We start from the raw sequence: 18,342 nt of genomic DNA, 5'->3' as shown, positions 1-18,342 counted from the left end.
TTTCATTCTATTACGGTTATTATAGTTGGCACTTTAAGCCTTTGAAATAACACACACACACACACACACACACACACATGATCTGTATATGATATTTATAATGACCTACTGGTTCTGGGTGTGAAGTCTAAAATAAATACCATGAAGGATACTAATATCAACTTATTACTTCTGCTTCTGACCTGCTTTCTCTGCAGAGCAGTGAAGGTAACCATGAATGCTATGCAATGTTGAATAAGTTGTCTTTCAATCTTGTGAAAATGTTATCCAGTCAACCATTAGAAACGATTTAACTCTGTAAATGAATTCTGCAATTGAAATGCTTTTCTTTATGTGATACTAATTTTTATTGTTTATTTTCCCCCTAGCCTTACCTTCATTTTTTCATTTTTCTTTTTATCCTACGATGTCTGGAAATGAACATTAGGAAGAAATCAATGAGAAAAGATCCTGTGTTCAGGTTGAGAAATTCAAATAGAATTTCATGCTTTATTTTAAGATTCATTATTTTAAGATATTTTAATATGCTTATACTAACCTAGTAAGATATACTGTATAGGAGTGTTTTTAAGGGATTGTGTTGTTTGCAAAGCCATAATTCACAGTGCTTCCGTGAACTCTAACTTAGTGAGGGATGCCATATTAATATATTGGAAAAACTGAAAATTTAAGGCAGAGCTTAATTTCACTGACACGCTGGAAGAAAGTTAATACAAAAAATAAGCTCTTTAAAATAATGTGTAAATACATATAAGCATTGGATGTATGCAACCAATCCAAGAAGAGTGGGTAAGCTAGGCAAGTGAACAAAATTGAAATGGTGCCACCTTCCTGCAGGCAGCTGGAATGAACTGGAAGGCTGGTGTTAAAGAACACTGAAAAGCTAAATCGAGACTAGGTGTCAGAGCGTCAGGGCAGAGGGAAGTAGAGAAAATATTTTGCAAATTACACAATAGGAAGACATGGGTGCTTTGGAAACCTTGTATCTCTCATAAAATAGGAATCAAACTCAAGTCTAGTGTAGGTGGCAGAGCAGGAAAGAGACAAGATGACAGCCAAGATTTAGGAAGTGAGCTGACAAGAGCATGAGGGGAAGAGGCAGGAGACCAGCAGTTATCAGGGGTGGGGGAGGTGAAGGAGTGAGTGAAGCGGGTCCCAGTCAGGACAGAGCAGTTCTGACACATCTTTCCAAGAAATGACAATGTTCAGTTACTGGGAACTCTTTGTCCTGGTAGGATAACACTCTGTTTCCAAATATGTTAATCACTGGTTCTGACATAGTCCTCAGAATTCCCAAATCTTTGCATCACTACTAGAGTTCCTGATTCCTTTCTCTTGCAACTCTCCCCCAAGTCTTGAGAACATGTACTGTTTTATTATTGAAAATAGCGAGGATTGGTCAAATAACTCAACCTAGACAAAAGGCAGGAATGATGCAGGTTATGTCACTTAACTTGGTGACAAACACTACGTTGCTAAAAAGGCAGATAGATGGTGCAGAGCGATGGAGATCCCCTGGCCTCACCGTTAATCTGTTTGAACAATTGGGGCCAGGATATAGGAAATGATTTATTTTCACTGCAAGTTTTCCAACTGAAAACCTTGCATTGCCCCACTATTTCAATTTCAGGATTTCACCAAAAATCAATGATGTTTTTCCAAACTCAGAAGAACCTGAAGGAGAGGATGAGGATGTGCAGATGGAAAGAGTGAGAACAGCAAATGCTGTGACTGTGTCAAACTTTGATGAGGTAGAACTTCTGTAAATGTGCGTCATCGGGTGATTTGGGCAGAAACAGCATGTTATTCAACTTCAATGGATATGTGGTACAAACAGAAATAACAGAACAAAGGACATACACTTGTTAATCTCTTTCCAAGTTCATATTTTTGGGTGAATAAAGTTAACCAGTACAGAACCCAGGAAAGACTTTATGAGTTTTATAAACTGAGTAAAGCTTAGTGCAAGCAACTAGGAGAGAGTGCCTCTGAGTCATGTGGGTGTGTAGGAGTGTGTGAGTGTGTGGGTCTTAGCAGAACTTGGCTTGGTGGATGCCTCTATTCTGAAAGATAAGGACAAACAATGTCTTTTTCTCGCAGAAATATAGATTGGGGGGCTTTTTCTGGAAAAGGACAGCTCCTGGGGAAGTATTGGTTTGGGTCATGATTTTGTGTCAGGTAAGATGTAGGGAGCGTTAAGTATACACTGATTTCAAGGTAAAACTGGTCTCTGTAATTTCTTCTTTATAGAAACCAGTCGTCATCGCCAGTTGTCTGCGAAAGGAATATGCTGGCAAAAAGAAAAGTTGCTTTGCCAAGAGAAAGAAAAGAGTGGCTACAAGAAACGTGTCTTTCTGCATTAAGAAAGGTTGGATGTAGTCATAGCTGTTTATCTTTTCCTTCACCTTCTTTTCTTCAGGGGATGAGTCTTCAAAGATATTTCTGAGGTGTATGTTATGGAGTGTTTTACCTATATTTTCTTCTATATATTTTATGGTTTCAGGGCTTATGTTCACGTCTTTTTTTTTTTAAGATTTATTTATTTATGCATACAGAACTGGGGTACAGGCCAGAGGTGCAGGGGCGGTGAGCGGATTCACCAGAGACAGGGTGGGGAGTAGAACATGCAGATCGTCGAAGTACACTTCTGAGGGGAGCAGCGGGCTGGTCAGGAGTGGTCTGTGTCACCATGTGGTCACCTCTGGGGCAGGTGGGGATCGAACCCATGTGGAAGTGGCTTTAGCTTCTTAGTGCTGTGCTTTAACCTGCTGCACCACAGGGAGGGACTTGTTCACATCTTTTATCCGTTTAGATTGTGTGTGTGTGGGTGGGTGGGTATGGTATGAGTTAGTGGTCTGGTTTCATTTTTTTGCATATGGTGGATCAGCTTTCCTAGCTCCATTTATTGTACAGATTATCCTTGTTCCATTATCTATTCTTTGTTTCTTTGTACAATTCAACAATCAAAAAAGATTTGCAGCAACATGGATGGAGCCCATGAGTTGCTCAGTGAAGCAACTCAGTAGGAAAGAGAAAAATGCCAGATGGTATCTCTTATAAGAGGATTCCAATGGTGGTATCACTTATAGGGGAACTAAAGAAAGGGTCAGAAGAAAAATGAAAGAGAGAAAAAAATCTACCAGGCAACTATAAATCAGAGACATTTAGCAGGGGAGTAGGACAGAAAAAGATTAAAATGTGCAAGAAGAGCCCAGGAGGGTATGGTGATGGTTCACTTGTGTATGGTGGTGGAAGTTGTCTGGGGGACTACACCTAAGAGAAGAACTCAAACATTGTACAAAAAATGAACAATGATGTAAATATATATAATTATATGTACACACATGTGTGTGTATTTAATGCTTATTTATTTATTGCTTTATTTAATGCTTATTGTAATGACATGCAGCGGTAATTCTGTTTTCTTTCAGGTGAAGTTATAGGCCTGTTAGGACACAATGGAGCTGGTAAAAGCACCACTATTAAGATGATAACTGGTGCCACTAAGCCAACTGCAGGGCAGGTCAGTAACACCCACAGAAATGCCGTCAGTCATGTTGCCTAGAAGAAATGTTTCACGATGAAATTGATGAGAGTTGATGATCCTTTTATATTAATCAATGCAATTTATGTATTGAGTGGAGATTAATCCAAAATTTCTCATTAATTCCAAAAATAAGTGCTAAAGGGCTACAAATGATCTCTATTCCCCTTTAATGATTTTAGAGGACACATAATCAGAGACCTCTGCTGTAGTGATTAGTGTATTCAGAGAACTTGATGACTTGCATTGCTTTATCCAGCATCATGTCAGAAACCACCGTTAGAATACATGTCCAGCAAGAAATGTGTCTTTCTGTATTAAGAAAGGTTGGATGTAGTCCTAGCTGTTTATCGTTTTATACAAATTTATACAAGTCCAATCTGTATATCTAAATCTTCATCTTTAATATGCCACAACTAAATATTATAGGTGACTTGTGTGACAATAAAAGCCCACTAGCAAGTAAAACTGCACAGGTCTTTATTGAGCACACATGCAAGAGCAAATCTCTTACAATGGTTGAAGCCCAGTTGGTGTGATAGTCTGGCTGGTGACTATAGAAAAACATCAACATAGGGTATTGCTGTAAACACATCGAAGTTCGTGAAGCACAACAGTGATGTGGATCCAGGATGAATAAAGAAAATAGAGATCACAGATGAGAGAAAAAAATAATAATTGCTTAAATTCACCCACCCTCCAAAAAATATAATGATCTTTTGTTCTTTAGTGTGTCTATGTCCTGCATTTATGTCCCTGCGTTAAGCAGAGAATATCATTTATTATGTGTTTCCTTGTTTATTTTCTATTTCTCTCTCTGAATGGAAAGCCCTCTGAGGTTAACTAGCTCTCTCCTCCTTTGTCTAGAGGAAAGAATATGGTATCAAGGTCAAGGGCTTGCATTCTACACTCCCAGGCTTAGTTTGTATGACTTCCTACAAGTTTTTAAATCTATACACATATCAGCTTTCTAGAATAATAAATCAGGGGTGATAAAACTCATGCTTAACTCATATGGGAGTTTTCTAAAAACAAAGTAATTCACACAAAACTAGCGATAAAGGTTTGATCACAAAAATTTACAGAGAACTGATGAAAACTCAACAAAAATAAAGTAAACAACCCCATCCAAAATAAAGTAATTCAAACATAAGTATTTATATTTGGGCACATAGTAAACACTGGTACAGATTACCTATTATTACTGTTACTAGCATATATGACTGCATTATTATTGTTATTACTATTATATAACATGTTATGAGCACATTATTAGCTTCATAAACATGATAAATGTCATCATGTGTTTACTAATTTCTGTGTACCAGACTAGTGTTCAGGGCTTTTTGTTGACTACCTTGCTTTAGGGTTTCTCAAGATTTACAATTATCTTTACTGTGAGGTATGGTCCTGTGTATCCCCGGCCTCACCTATTGTGACAAGCTAACATGCTAACATGCCCCCGGATACTTTGTCTGGAGAATCACCCCTAATGACTGCTAGCTTTCTTAACCCTCACAACAAAGTCATTAGACAAATTCTATAATTGTAACTATTCTGACATCAGAGAGACAGACTTGTCAACAACTGCATCCTTTGAATGTTGGAAGATAAACAATGGGCAACGAAATAAGCAAACTTGGATTCAACCAGTGAAGGAACTGACAAGGAGAGCTACACTATAATATACTATAGTGGTGCAATATCTTTGCATTGAGTTTATGTCATCTTCTCTCCAGAGCTCAGCTGTTTCTTTTTAGTTTTGTTTTCTTGTCACCCGTGAGTGTGAGAGAGGAAATTGTTGAATTACACATATTGTGAGCACACACCACACAGTTTTGGACAGAATGTGAGGATGAACTTTTGATGTAGGTGATTTTGAAAGGGAGCAGTGGAGGGGAGCCCCTGGAGTTCCTGGGGTACTGCCCACAGGAGAATGCGCTGTGGCCCAACCTGACTGTGAAGGAGCACCTGGAGGTTTTCGCTGCTGTCAAAGGGCTGAGGAAGACAGATGCCACTGTGGCCATTGCGAGGTATCCACAGGCCCATGTCTTCTCTATGTGGGGAGGGAGGGAGTGACAGTAATGATGTGCCCATAAAATGAAGGAAGGGAGACTCTGATACCTTCATCTTGGGGAGACTTGGCCATCTTTCACTTTAAGCCTGCAGAGAGAAAAATTTATTGCGTACTCTTAATATGGAAAGACGTCATTGAAAATGGGTGAGTGAATGATTCATAAAGTATCCTAGATAGTTTTAATCTCTGAACACACTTTTTAAAAGGTCTTTACTGTAGTGCTTGCTCAGGTTGGCCCATCCTTCCACACGCAGTCTCCGATGTGTGGGAATGTGAATTGACTCACAGTTTCCTCTAGGTTGGTGGAGGCTCTCAAGCTGCAGGAGCAGCTGAAGCTTCCTGTGAAGACCTTGTCTGAGGGGATAAAGAGAAAGGTAGTGTGGGAGCCCCGGGTTCCTCTGTGCACCCACAAATCCAGGCTGTTCCAGACTCTGTTCCTCTCATTCCAGTTGTGCTTTGCGCTGAGCATCCTGGGAAACCCGACGGTGGTGCTTCTGGATGAGCCATCGACAGGGATGGATCCCGAGGGGCAGCAGCAAATGTGGTGAGGGGTCATGAACTTAGAACTCTGTAACAGCTGACCATCAGAAATATAGGTATTTGTAAAATGAAAGATATCCACATGGTAAGGAAAAGCAATATTAGTGGGGTGGGGGGAGGAGAATCTGATTCCGTCATCACCGCTAATTTTTATTAAGGACAAAAAGATCTAATGACAATAATCTAAGAATTTTATGTTTATTTTGGATCTTCTGAGTATTGAAGGCCCCCTTTTTTCTATTTGATCAAATCTATTATTAAACTTTAAATCTTCCTGCAGCATCACCTGACATACAATTCTTATGGAGGAAAAATTTCCAAACCCTCAATATATTCTTTCATTATTTTAGAAATACTTTGAAATCTATCATTTTGCACTTTAAGGCATCTGTCATTATTATCATGCTTTTAAATAAGTTCCACTCATTTCCTGTCCTTTCTCCAAGGACTGTCTCCATGTCTGATAACTGTTTTCAATGTTTCAGCAATCAGGTCTTCTTCAAAAGACCTTACCCAGTATCAGTCTGTACATTCTGTCCAAGAATGTTGTGAATTGTACTCTCCATGCAAGAGTTTGATTATTTTCGTGCCCTCTGTCCCTCCAGAATTCCTGTCTTTGCTGATAGGCACTGGCCGATGGAGACTATATATATTTTACATATGTATGTGTATGTAATACATTTGTGTATATGTGTACATGTGTATATACATGTTTATAAATGTGTGTGTGTATATGTGTGTGTGTGCGCCTTGAACATCCCACTCATTAACATTTCCTCACCCTGACTAGGCAGGCCATCCGGGCCACCTTTGGTAACACAGAGAGGGGCGCCCTCCTCACCACCCAGTACATGGCGGAGGCTGAGGCTGTGTGTGACCGTGTGGCCATCATGGTGTCTGGAAGGCTGAGGTGGGTGCCCTTCCCCACACAGCTGACCCCAGCTGAACTTGTCCTTTCCTTGCACAGAAATGTCCCTGTGAGAGTTAGTGTGTCTGGCTGTTCCAGCTGAAATGACAGGCTTCTCTCTCCTTGTTCTTGCTTAACCTGGTCCTGCCTCCAGATGTATTGGCTCCATCCAACACCTGAAAAGCAAATTCGGCAAGGATTACCTGCTGGAGATGAAGGTGAAGACCCCGGAGCAAGTGGAGCCCCTCCACAATGAAATTCTGAGGCTTTTCCCCCAGGCTGCTAGGCAAGAAAGGTAAACTGAAGTGTTGGTTGTTTTTTGTCTTGGTCTTTGTTATGCGTTTCCACAGAGACAATGAGAAACAAAAGCTTATCTTCCTATCTTTTCAGCTCTATGATAGATGTGAGTACTTAGTTACTAGAAAAGGCACTGTCGGTGGAAGCTAATCTTCCTCTACCCTTCAAAGTGTGTAAACTGGCAAACAATTCACTGGCACAAGAGAGATTAGCAGGAGAAAAGACAAATTTAATCACATGCACAAAGGTCCATAGAATATGCCACTACCCTCTGGTCATCTAGTGACTTTATCTGGTGCCTACAAAAGGAGCAATACACTGAAGAAGGGAAAAGCAGAAGACTCTTACAACTTAAGGAAAAGAGATTATTTAGAGTTTATCTACATAGTTGTAGAGAACAGATCTTCTAAGCCCCTGCCTGAGGTGACCAGGCTACTCCCATCTCCTGGTCTAGCAGAGAAGAGTGTCCTGGCTTCAGGGAGACAGATAACTAGGCAGAATGTCATGGTCAGATCATCCGTCTCCCAACTTTTCTCTTTCTATTTAAAAAAATAATGTGACTGTAAAATAATTCAAATAGCACACAGTTCATTAAAAGTGTACCAACTGTGGCCCTCCCTGGTGGCGCAGCAGGTTAAAGCACAGCACTAAGACGCTAAAGCCACTTCAGCATGAGTTCAATCCCCCCCTGGAGGTGACCCACATGGTGTGGCAGACCTCTCCTTACCTGCCTGCTGCTCCCCTCAGCAGTGTACCTGTTCTGCTCCCCATTCTGTCTCTGGTGAAGCCTCTTACCACCCCTGCACCTCTGGTTTGAAACCCAGTTTTGTATGCATAAATAAATAAATCTTTTTTAAAAAAAAAGTATACCAACTGAAATAATTTTCCCTGCTTGAAGCACCTATGTCTCAGTCATTCTCTCTTTTTTTTTTTTCTTTAAGATTTTATTTATTTATTTTTGTAGAAGAACTGGGAGTAAGCTGGAGACAGGGGTGTGAGAGGAATCACTAGAGACAGAGTGGGGAGCTCAACAGACAGATCTACTGAAATACACTGCTGAGGGAAGCAGCGGCCCAGATAGAAAAGGTCTGCTGTGCCATGTTGGTCACCTCCCTGGCTGGTGATCAAACTCAGGCCACAGTAACGCTAAGACTAACCTGGAGGCCATCAGGGAAGCCCTCAATGGTTCAGTCTTAACTGCAATTGGACACACACAGCTGACCATGTTGGGTAACCTCAGGATCATTAGAAGAGAGATATATACGACATGCTGTGATCTTGAAACTTGGAGCTCAGGTTCCTTACTCTGTTCCTTGCAGATACTCCTCCCTGATGGTCTATAAGTTGCCTGTTGAGGATGTGCAACCCTTATCTCAAGCTTTCTTCAAATTAGAGATAGGTAAGTATGACTTTTTAGAGATAAGCCCTTGGGAAACAGACACAATCAAAACTGTCCTAAGTACATGAATACAGAGGTCTAGTATTATATTCTAAGTAAATGATTAAGACTTTTTTTTAAAGATGTATTTATTTATGCATACAAAACTTGGGTATAGGGCAGAGGTACAGGGATGGTGAGAGAATTCACCAGAGATAGAGCCGGGAGCAGAACAGGTAGATTGATGAAGCACACTGCTGAGGGGAACAGCGGGCGGGTCAGGAGAGGTCTGCAGTGCCATGTGGGTTACCTCTGAAGCTGGCGGGGATCAAACTCGTGGCTTTAACTGCTCAGTGCTGTGCTTTAACCTGCTGCACCACCGGGAGGGCCCAATTAAGACTTTTTATTCAGTGGTTCTCAACCAGGGGTGGCGTGGCAATATCTGACCTTCTCTTTGGTTGTCACAGCTGGGGATGGGGTTGTGGGGGGGCAGCTAGTATCTAGTAGGTCAAGGTCAGATTTGCTGCCAAACATCACAGTGCTCAGCTCAGCCCTTCCCACTACAGCGGGTGATCAGACTGTGCGCCAAGGTTGAGAAATCCTGCCCTAGATGAGTGAGGCTATGGGAAACAGAGGCGATTGAAGCAGAGCCAAACTCATGCAAACAGCAAGTAGTGTTACCTCTCTGCGTACTCTTGGCTGGCAGTAGATCCTCACTACGAGGGCTTCTTTGTTGAGAAAGCATAAGCCATCATCCTTGTCTGAATGTCAATCAATCTACGCTAGGCTCAGTTTTTGCCTGTGACATCAGTGTATGACACCTGACGAAGACCTCCCTCTTTTAATGGTCTGTTCCTTTCTTGTTGGACCCTGGGCATGTGAGTTCTTAAATAGATGCTTTCCCTTAAGACAAGGCTAAGTCCCCTAAAGAGGTTTTCTTTTCACTTTCTCAACCTGCTGGTAATTTTTCCAAGCCGACCATATGGACCCAGTGACCACATTTGCATCTTCCCAGTGGCAAGGATTCCTACAAGCTCTGATCAGCAGGAAGAGGTTTATAACTCACACAGCACAGGGAGGGAGACATTCCAGGCCACCTTCCGAGAATGCTTAGGAGACAGCTTATGTTTCCACGTTCAAAATGTTCCTCCCATCTCCAAATTCTTCTGTGCTAAATTTGCTACCTCAGAAGTTCTCACTGAGGGAGAAAAATTAGGGCGTTTCATGCTCCCCTCTGTGAAGATTATACAGGGTATAAAATATTGAGATGCAAGTTAGCATTTTCTTCTTCAAATATTAGCTTAGACACAGTGACATTCTCAGCTGCAATGCATTTACTGACTAAGCGAAACCCAGCAGTCGGCGGGCAGAATGCACGACCCCTCCCTTTGCCTGGCCCCGTCAACTGTTCTGCCTTTCCACTAGGCCACTGTGACGCATGCAGCCTGCAACAAAACTTTAGCCTCTCGTGTTCCTCCAGGTCAGGCTGAACTTATGTTGGAGACCCGAAGCTTGAAAGTGGGGTGGTTGATTTTATCTCCTTTCTTCCTTTGTTCTCTCATAAACTGATATTTGGGTTTCTATGGGATGGCGTACAAGGAGCCTAAGGGGAAAGAAGCTTGACTTGATTATTAAAACTGTACTACAGCCAGCTGTGTGGGAGTGAACCATTTCTGACCCTTCCTTTCATGGGGCGCTTTTGTGGGTTCCTTGAAGACCCTCGTTTCTCTCAGATCGGGGACTACTGCCAACAGCCTCACGGGCTGGGTGAGGAGGCCTCTCTGGTCCCTTGTCAGTCTCCTGCAACCCTGGCCTCCTGCCTTGGAATCCCTCCACCTTTTGGGGCTCTTTCTCCTTGGAAGGCCGTGGGAAACGCAGAGCACCCCCGCGTCTCCCAAAAGCGCGGGGCCATCTGCCACCACAGCCTTTTTATACATGTTCCCAACATGAATCAAGGACCAGTCCCCATGGTCCTGAATTGGAGGCCATGTTCACCTTATCTGTTCATGGAGGCAGGTAAGGGGGTGTCGCAGCAAGCCGGTGACTGTCCACACAGACCTTTGCTTTCCAGGCCCATCTTTCTATTCAATATTGTCTTCCTTTATGTACTTGCAAATTTGGGATCACAGTCCACAAGTACAAGAGCTGGTAAACTCGAAAGAGGATACTGAAGAAGTTTGGTTCATAATAGGATGATGTGCAAATGGCCTGCGGCTAGAAAGGACAAAGTGTTAACATCCTTAGTTCCAAAGCAACTAGGAGAGGGAAGAGTGATGGGATCTTGGGTTATACAGAATGTGCCAGCTTGACAGAGCAGTGGCCTTGAATTTGGGGACACAACTAGTGTCCTTGTGGTGTCTCTGCCCAAACTCTTGGACAGTGGGATTTTTTCTTTTTAAGATTGATTTATTTATATACAGAGCTGGGATACAGGCCAGAGGTGCAGGGGCAGAGACAGAGTGGGGAGCAGAACAGGCTGACTGACGAAGTACACTGCTGAGGGTAGCAGCAGGCGGGTCAGGAGAGGTCTGCCGCGCCATGTGGATCTCCTCCAGAGCAGGCGGGGATCGAATTCATGCTGAAGTGGCTTTAGCTTCTTAGTGCTGTGCTTTAACCTGTTGCCCCACCAGGGAGGGCCCCAGTGAGGGTTTTTCACCCTGCTGTTACAGGACTCTGGTGAATTTGTATCCTGATGCTTAGTCCAGGGATATTTATGACCCCATCTTTTATATCTAAAATCTGTTTGTATATCTTTTGGGTACATGGCTGGTGAAACTCTGAATAAAAAGTGTGCATGCCCCTAACATGTGTCCACCTCATGCAGTGAAGCAGAGCTTCGACCTGGAGGAGTACAGCCTCTCGCAGTCCACACTGGAGCAGGTGGGTCGGTGCGGGGTGTTCCCTCCTGCAGGGAGTCCATGCATTTCCTGAACAGTGGGTGCCTCTGCTTCGCACGTGTGTGACACTGCAGGAGGCGGGTTAACATCGCTGTCTTTGGTTCTCACCCCCACCCTGACCAGGTGTTCTTGGAGCTCTCCAAGGAGCAAGAGCTGGATGGTGTTGATGAAGAACTTCACCCCTCAGTGAAATGGAAGCTTCTCCCACAGGAAGATCCTTGAAGCCCCAAATACCCTGTTCCTCTTTAAGCTTGTGACTTTTTAGAAGATGCTATTTTATAGGATTAATATACCTTATCTCAGACGTGGTACCAAATACTACTGAAACTCGGGCATCATAGGTCCTAGTAATCTTACTTATCCCAGGAGTGAGGAGTCAGAGCAGACAGCCAGCCTGTGGACTAGCAACCAAACCCAGGGCTCATGTGGCATTAAGTTACAAATGCATTCAGTGTAGGGCTGTTTGTGTTTCTGAGAGTGACCAGAGGCGTTTTAACTTTCTTTCTGTGAACTTCTAAATATTGAATACTTTCTGATCTTTTCCATGAATTAATGTACAAAGTAGGATAAGTGCAGTGTTGAGGGGAGAGGCTCAGTCAGTCACACAGCAGCAAAATGTTCACTTTTTGCAATGTGTGGATTGCTGTTTTCTGTCACTTTTCAGATTTCATACTGTACAGTACAGGTTTTCTCTGTTATAACCATAAAGGAGATTTGAAATCCGTTAAAGTTAATCATTGCAGCCAGAATTTGGATTATTGAGTTGATGGAAGTTTTAAAATACATATCTTACTTACATACAAGTTTGAAACATGTCTCTGATTTTATATGCTCTTATGATACAAGTCTACCCTCATATAAAAGTGCTAAAACTTCATCGATCTTAATTTCTTCTATCTTTGTATGTTATGACCATTCCATGCCCCCCCCCAAAAAAAACCCTTGAAACCCATTTGGTATACTTTTACAGGCTTATTTAGGTGTTTATTGCTGCTGTTGCTACATTATTTTTGCTGACATTGATGCACTGAGTTGTGTCTCCCCCCAACCCCCTTCTAATTCCAGTTCGTATTTTGAAGTCCTTTAAGGAGGTAGCAGCTTAAATGAAGGTAAAATGGTGGGACCTTAATTCCATAACACAGGTTTCTTTATAAGAAGAGGAAGAGATGCCTTCTCTTTCTGCGCATGTACAGGGAAGAGATCAGGTGAGCACAGAGCACGGAGAACCATCGGCAAGTCAGAAGAGCGTCCTCACCAGAAACCATCTTCCTGGCACCCTGAGCTTGAACTTCTCATCTCTAGCACAATGGCACAAATAAGTCCATGTAGTTTAAACCAGCCAGTACATCTCTTTTTATGACACCCCTACTAGACTAATTCACTAGCTAATCGAACTATGGAGGACTGTTGTCTGAATGACCCTTACTTTGATTTATTGCTCCTGGTATCCTCCTAGTCTGTGCAAATAAAAAGTTTGAGAAACTCATAGAGGATTGTAGGCATGGAAAGTGGTCAGTAATCTATAGAAAATCATCGTAGACATTGGAGCTTCTGCTTGAGGCTCGTGAATATTTTCAAGCGATCACGGACTTCAGGAACGGGCTGCACCAGGTGATCTGCCAGCTGTCTGTGAGCAGAGAAAAGACACAGCATGCAGAGGTGTGTGCTAAGTCAGAAGGACACCCAAAGATGGAAGTCTGTCTGTGTATTTCTATGCACTCTTCCAGGGATAGTTGAAAAAGCCTCCTTGTTGGTGTCTTGATTTGAAAGGTAAATGTCAAGGTAGACATGTCACCTTACCTGGAAAACTTTCCTTACTCAACACTGACCCCTCACCTGAGGTTGGGAAGGACATTTTACCAGCAATAAAAATAATCTTAGAGTTTGTGGCTGAAAATGTCTTCAGAGGTCCTAGTATCACTTGCTTATTTTACTAATGCAGAAACTGACAGATTCTATCACTTGCTTACTAGAGAATGTTTTGTTTCATAGCATCATAAATTTTTGTGGTCTCGTGTTTTTGAAATTCACTATAAGATGATAGCTGATTTTTAATATTTCTAATTTACCTGAAATTCGATATCAGATATAGGATTGTATGGCATCAGTGGAGGTGGGGGAATTCCTTAGAGACAACTGTGAGCATACTAATGGAGAGATAGTAGTGGTATGGAGTAGAGTGATGTCAGTGGGTGGGGAGGCAGAGTGGTTTGAAGTATACCTGTGAGTAAAGTTGACAGAGAGACTTAAGATGAGCTAGATGTTTGTGGAGTGTCGGGAGGGAAAGCAAGGAGAGTCAAGGAGCCTTCCTGTATTTTGTTTTGTTTTGTTTTGTTTTGTCTTGAACAAAAGGAGTATGAAGGAAATAAGGAAGCAAGTGATGTAGGAAGCAGAGAAGAATCAACCATTTTCTTTTTAAAGTGCTCGAAACCTGATCAGAAATTTCAGAACGGAACAGAGATCTTAAAAGAAGGTTTATTTTCTGAGTTCTACTTTCTGAGTTGTCCTAATATTTAAAGATATTTTTGTATTTTGAAAGCAACACTTTGTTCTGAGACTTAGCAGACAATATTTACCGATACTAGCCTCCCTCTGTGGGATCCTCTTTTTAACAAGGGGCAGTCAGCCAAACATGCACAGCTGGCACTTCTCTGAGGCAGGCACTGGCCGGCGAGCAATAAAAAAGGCAATTTGTTTTAAAGTGATCATGCGAACTCCGTGTTCTCAGGCAAAGAAGATTGCAGCTACAGTCTCCTTCCAGAAAACAGTCTTAATTGGATTTCCAAATGAGGCAAATAACTGTAATGCAGAGATGTTGTAGCCAGGAAGAAATGTGAACAAGTTCCCTGGAAGTAATGAGACTAGGGATGAGGGATAAACTGAACTTCTAGGTCACTTTCTCTAAAGTATGTTCCTCTTCAGTTTTTTTTTCATTTCTTATCTGTATTATCAATTATTCATCGTATTCCTACATACCCAATGGCAAACCACTTTGGAGAAATTATATTTAAAAATAATGAATTTATTGTTTATGAATAACTGTTCATTTACATCCTGCAGGAAAAAAAAGTTTTGGGTTATTAACTTAAAAAAACATCCAAGTATTAATTTTTGAGTGAGGTAGAGGAAATCAAAATATTTTTGTGAATGTTAACAGTGGAAAAGCAATGTGAGAAAATGTGTATCCAAGTGCTGTAAATTATGCATGTAGTAGAGCTTTTGTGAGGCAAATTTGGGGTTTTGGGGAGGAAAGTTTTATTAGGAGTATCCTGTTTTTCTTCTCTCTCTTTATGCACATTAATTCTACTAAAGATCTAGCACGCTAGGAGTTTGCTTCCTTTGCCCTGTGTAGCAGATGGCAGGCTTGTTTTTGAGGTATGTACCCCTTAATAGTTTGCACTCCTCAGCCACATGCTAACTATATGAGATTATGTTCTGAAGTTCTCCTTCTGGAAGAGATTTTGGGTTTCTGTTGTAATACTAGACATATCACAAGAAATAAATATTTGGCCTTTATTTCTGACACAGCTCTTAAAACACTTGGAATTCTTTTAAGTGATAAATAAAATAAAGGCGTCTTTTGTTATGTTAATGAAATGACTTTTGGGCCCAATCAGCAGATGGGGACTGGTGTCCATTCGAACTGGAACTTTTCTTTCCTTCTTTTAAGCCTCAGAGGTGAGGGGCATGCATGGAGATTGAATCAAAAGCCAACAATCATATAAAACTGGCTATGTTATAAAACTGTCACACAAAAAAGCAACAGAAAGGAAGTTCAAAGACCTTGCTCGGCAGTGAACACGTAGAGCTTCAGGGAGAAAGGCGTGCTCTGAGAGACATGGAATCTTCATGCCCCTTCCCCACACCTTGCCCTGTGTGATTTTTCCATCTCTCCCTGAATCATACCCTTCTGTAATAAACCAGTCATCTATTAAGTGAAATGTTTCTCTCAATTCTATGAACTATTCTAGCAAGTTCATTAAATCCAAGGAAAAAGGGAGTTTTAGAAACTCTGATTTAGAGCCACTTACTCCGAGGTTCAGGTAAACAACCTGGACTTGGACTGGCCTCCCCAGTCGGAGAGCTCGCTGGAGCCGCAACTCCTAGCTAGTGGATCAGAAGCACAGGGACCTGTCTGGGTTTGCTACTGGCATATGACTTGGGGTAAAGGCAACAATCTTGTAGGACTGAATCCTTAACCTGTGGAGTCTGATGCTATCTCTGGATAAGAGTGTGTTAAGCTGTAAGACACCAGCTGGTCTGTGAAGAATTCTTGGTGATCTGGGGTGGGGGTGAGGGAACCAGCCCAGGCGTACACATTTAAATTGGCGACCAGAACAAACTATTTGCTGTTGCAGCAAAATGGGTGTGTAAATTCCCACACTTTGATGATTTATGTATCAAATTACTTATGCTGTGATCTCCATGTTTGATCATGCATCAATTTAGATGCTGTGATGTTGCTATCTAGATGTCATTTAAATCAGTGGACTTTGACTAAAGCCAACTAGCTCCCACAATGTGTGTGGGCTTCATTCAATTAGTTTAAGACTTTGAGAACACAGACTGAGGTTTCCCAAAGAATAAGAATTATCTTCATCATCAGATTGTGGAACTGCTGCCTGAATTGTTAGCCTGTTGCTGTGAATTGGATTCAAGTGTAGAACATCAACTGTTGCCTGAATTTTCAGTTTTCTAGCTCCTGCCCTACAGACTTTAGAATGACAAGTTCCCAAAATCTCCCTCCTGTGTCTGTCTATGTGCCTGGCTGTCCATCCATCTAGCCTCTATTATGACCTATTTCTTCTGTTGCTATGTTTCTCTAGAGAGCCTTGACTATTATACCCACCAAATTATAAGTACTCACACCTCCCCCACCCCAGAACCAATAGATTTTCTACAGGTGAGAAGTGCTAAGGTTGTGATTTATTACTGTTTTTGCCAGAGGAGGGGTCTGGTCTACTGCTATACTTCTGTTTTCTGAGTACAGAGAACTTAAATTTCCCCAATTCCCTTCTGCATTTCTGCACTATTATCTCCCTCACCAGTACCACCTCCATCCCATCCAGTTAGCCAAACATGCATGCACATAAGTTATAAGCATATACACACATACATAAGACAAGGCAAAAGTGGCATTTCTATCACATTCTTGCAAATTATATAGCTTGCTCAGCTCCTTAGGGCAGGGCACTGAGCTTGCCAAATGCTGAGCACATCCACCACTCCTTCTGTACTTCTATTCATAGCACTCCCTTTCATAGAAATCCACCTGTTTCTATTTCAACAAGTTCACTACAACTCAGCGTACTGTCAATGCCTGGAAAAATCTTATCTGTTAAGACATTAGACAATACTATCTCATTATCTAGGACACTTTCCCATGTGATCTACAAATCAGTCCTTTTTACAAAATCTTATGTACCATAAGATTGCAAAACTGTTAAATTTCTACAAAAGCTCAGCTGTTAAAGGAACATAGTGAGTAACCTTGGAACCATTGAATGACTTCTGGAATGAACTCTACCTCCTAGATCTTTATGGACTCCACACCACCTCCATGCTGACAGATCTCAGGAGTCAAGGACTATTGCTTCCAATGTGCCATGAGTCTGACTACCTAAGCACGTCTCCCTGGTAATGGGGGGCAGAGTTAAGGAGTCAAGCTTGATTTATGACTGAACACATGCATGTTCTCACTCTTGCTTTCTGGTTTCTCTTGTAGCCTGTGTCTCAGCTTAGATGGTGCTGCTGTTGGGATGCATTGGCAAGTTATTCTCTCTCTCTCATGTACACCTTTTCTCATTCCCCTTATAGGTAGGCTTTTTAAAATTCCTCTGTGCTTGTCTTTTTTGAGGGTCTTGTTGCTTAAGCAAGCACATGAAGTTTCCAAACCCAGGTCACCACATTTCCTCCAGGTGTTGCCCTATTACAAAGCCATTTTTCTTTGTTAACCTGCCCAACTCAGATGATATCACTCACCCTTTAACCCATATCATATGATTTTCCCAGATTATCAATAACAGAAAGTTAAAGAAGACAGATCAGTAGTTCATAGTTCATAGGTTTTTAATCCAGCAAGAGGGTATCCAAATCTCAGTTTCTGAGGAAGATTCTTCCCATCCCCTTCAGTATCTCATGGTGGCATCCATCTGTGCATCTAATCAACTCAAGATTGTAATAAAACAGCTAACTTGTGTATTTTAAACAAGGAAGATGGAAGTCAAAGTCCATACAGTAGTAGCCAGAAGAGCAGTGACAGAAAACTCCATAGAGAGGTAAGTTGTGTTGAAGTTTCTTTCTTAAAAGCCAACATGAGCAAAATAGTAAAAAGTCAGACTTCAATAGAATAGTTGTAGTTACAAAGGAATGTCCAAAATATTAAAGCTTATACACTTATAATAGGCTAACTCATTGCTGAAATAATCTCTAAAATGTATATTATCAAAATATTTCTTAGATATGAAGATTTGGAAGCTATGAAAAGGCATAGTAGGACAAAGGAGGTTGCAACATCTAAGATATTCTTCCTCACTAGAGAGACCAGGTAAGTACACCTGATGTTTCTGCCTACTCAGGGGACATCTTTCTTCAGGGGTGACATGGAAGTTATACCTCCCATCTGTTGACTTTGTCATCTCCCATGGTGTCCAAAGAAAGCTTCACTCAAAACCACCTCATACCACTCCTGCTCATATTCCC

General features: G+C 41.7%; 1 protein-coding gene across 4 annotated transcripts in view; it reads left to right on the top strand.

Annotated features, from left to right (window-relative positions):
• Positions 1 to 15,163, top strand: part of ABCA9 (ATP-binding cassette, sub-family A (ABC1), member 9) — a 50,945-nt gene extending 35,782 nt beyond the window's left edge. For 3 of the 4 annotated variants that reach the window (XM_012733076.1, XM_004693460.2, XM_012733078.1), the window contains 12 exons: positions 369 to 460; positions 1,631 to 1,751; positions 2,251 to 2,368; positions 3,432 to 3,523; positions 5,417 to 5,577; positions 5,920 to 5,995; positions 6,071 to 6,165; positions 6,952 to 7,071; positions 7,223 to 7,363; positions 8,685 to 8,764; positions 11,568 to 11,623; positions 11,764 to 15,163. In XM_012733076.1, the coding sequence (XP_012588530.1) occupies positions 369 to 460; positions 1,631 to 1,751; positions 2,251 to 2,368; positions 3,432 to 3,523; positions 5,417 to 5,577; positions 5,920 to 5,995; positions 6,071 to 6,165; positions 6,952 to 7,071; positions 7,223 to 7,363; positions 8,685 to 8,764; positions 11,568 to 11,623; positions 11,764 to 11,862 (1,251 nt within the window). In that variant the 3' untranslated portion in view covers positions 11,863 to 15,163. Of the gene's footprint in view, positions 1 to 368; positions 461 to 1,630; positions 1,752 to 2,250; positions 2,369 to 3,431; positions 3,524 to 5,416; positions 5,578 to 5,919; positions 5,996 to 6,070; positions 6,166 to 6,951; positions 7,072 to 7,222; positions 7,364 to 8,684; positions 8,765 to 11,532; positions 11,624 to 11,763 lie in introns of those variants that run through there. The other variant, XM_012733077.1, reaches the window with a different exon arrangement.
• Positions 15,164 to 18,342: the final 3,179 nt, after the last annotated feature.

The sequence above is a fragment of the Condylura cristata genome, unplaced genomic scaffold (genome assembly GCF_000260355.1).
Source record: "Condylura cristata isolate star-nosed mole 26May11 unplaced genomic scaffold, ConCri1.0 scaffold00038, whole genome shotgun sequence".
NCBI lineage: Eukaryota > Metazoa > Chordata > Mammalia > Eulipotyphla > Talpidae > Condylura > Condylura cristata.
The sequence above is the reverse complement of the archived record's forward strand: the minus strand, read 5'-3'. Positions and strand labels throughout refer to the sequence as shown.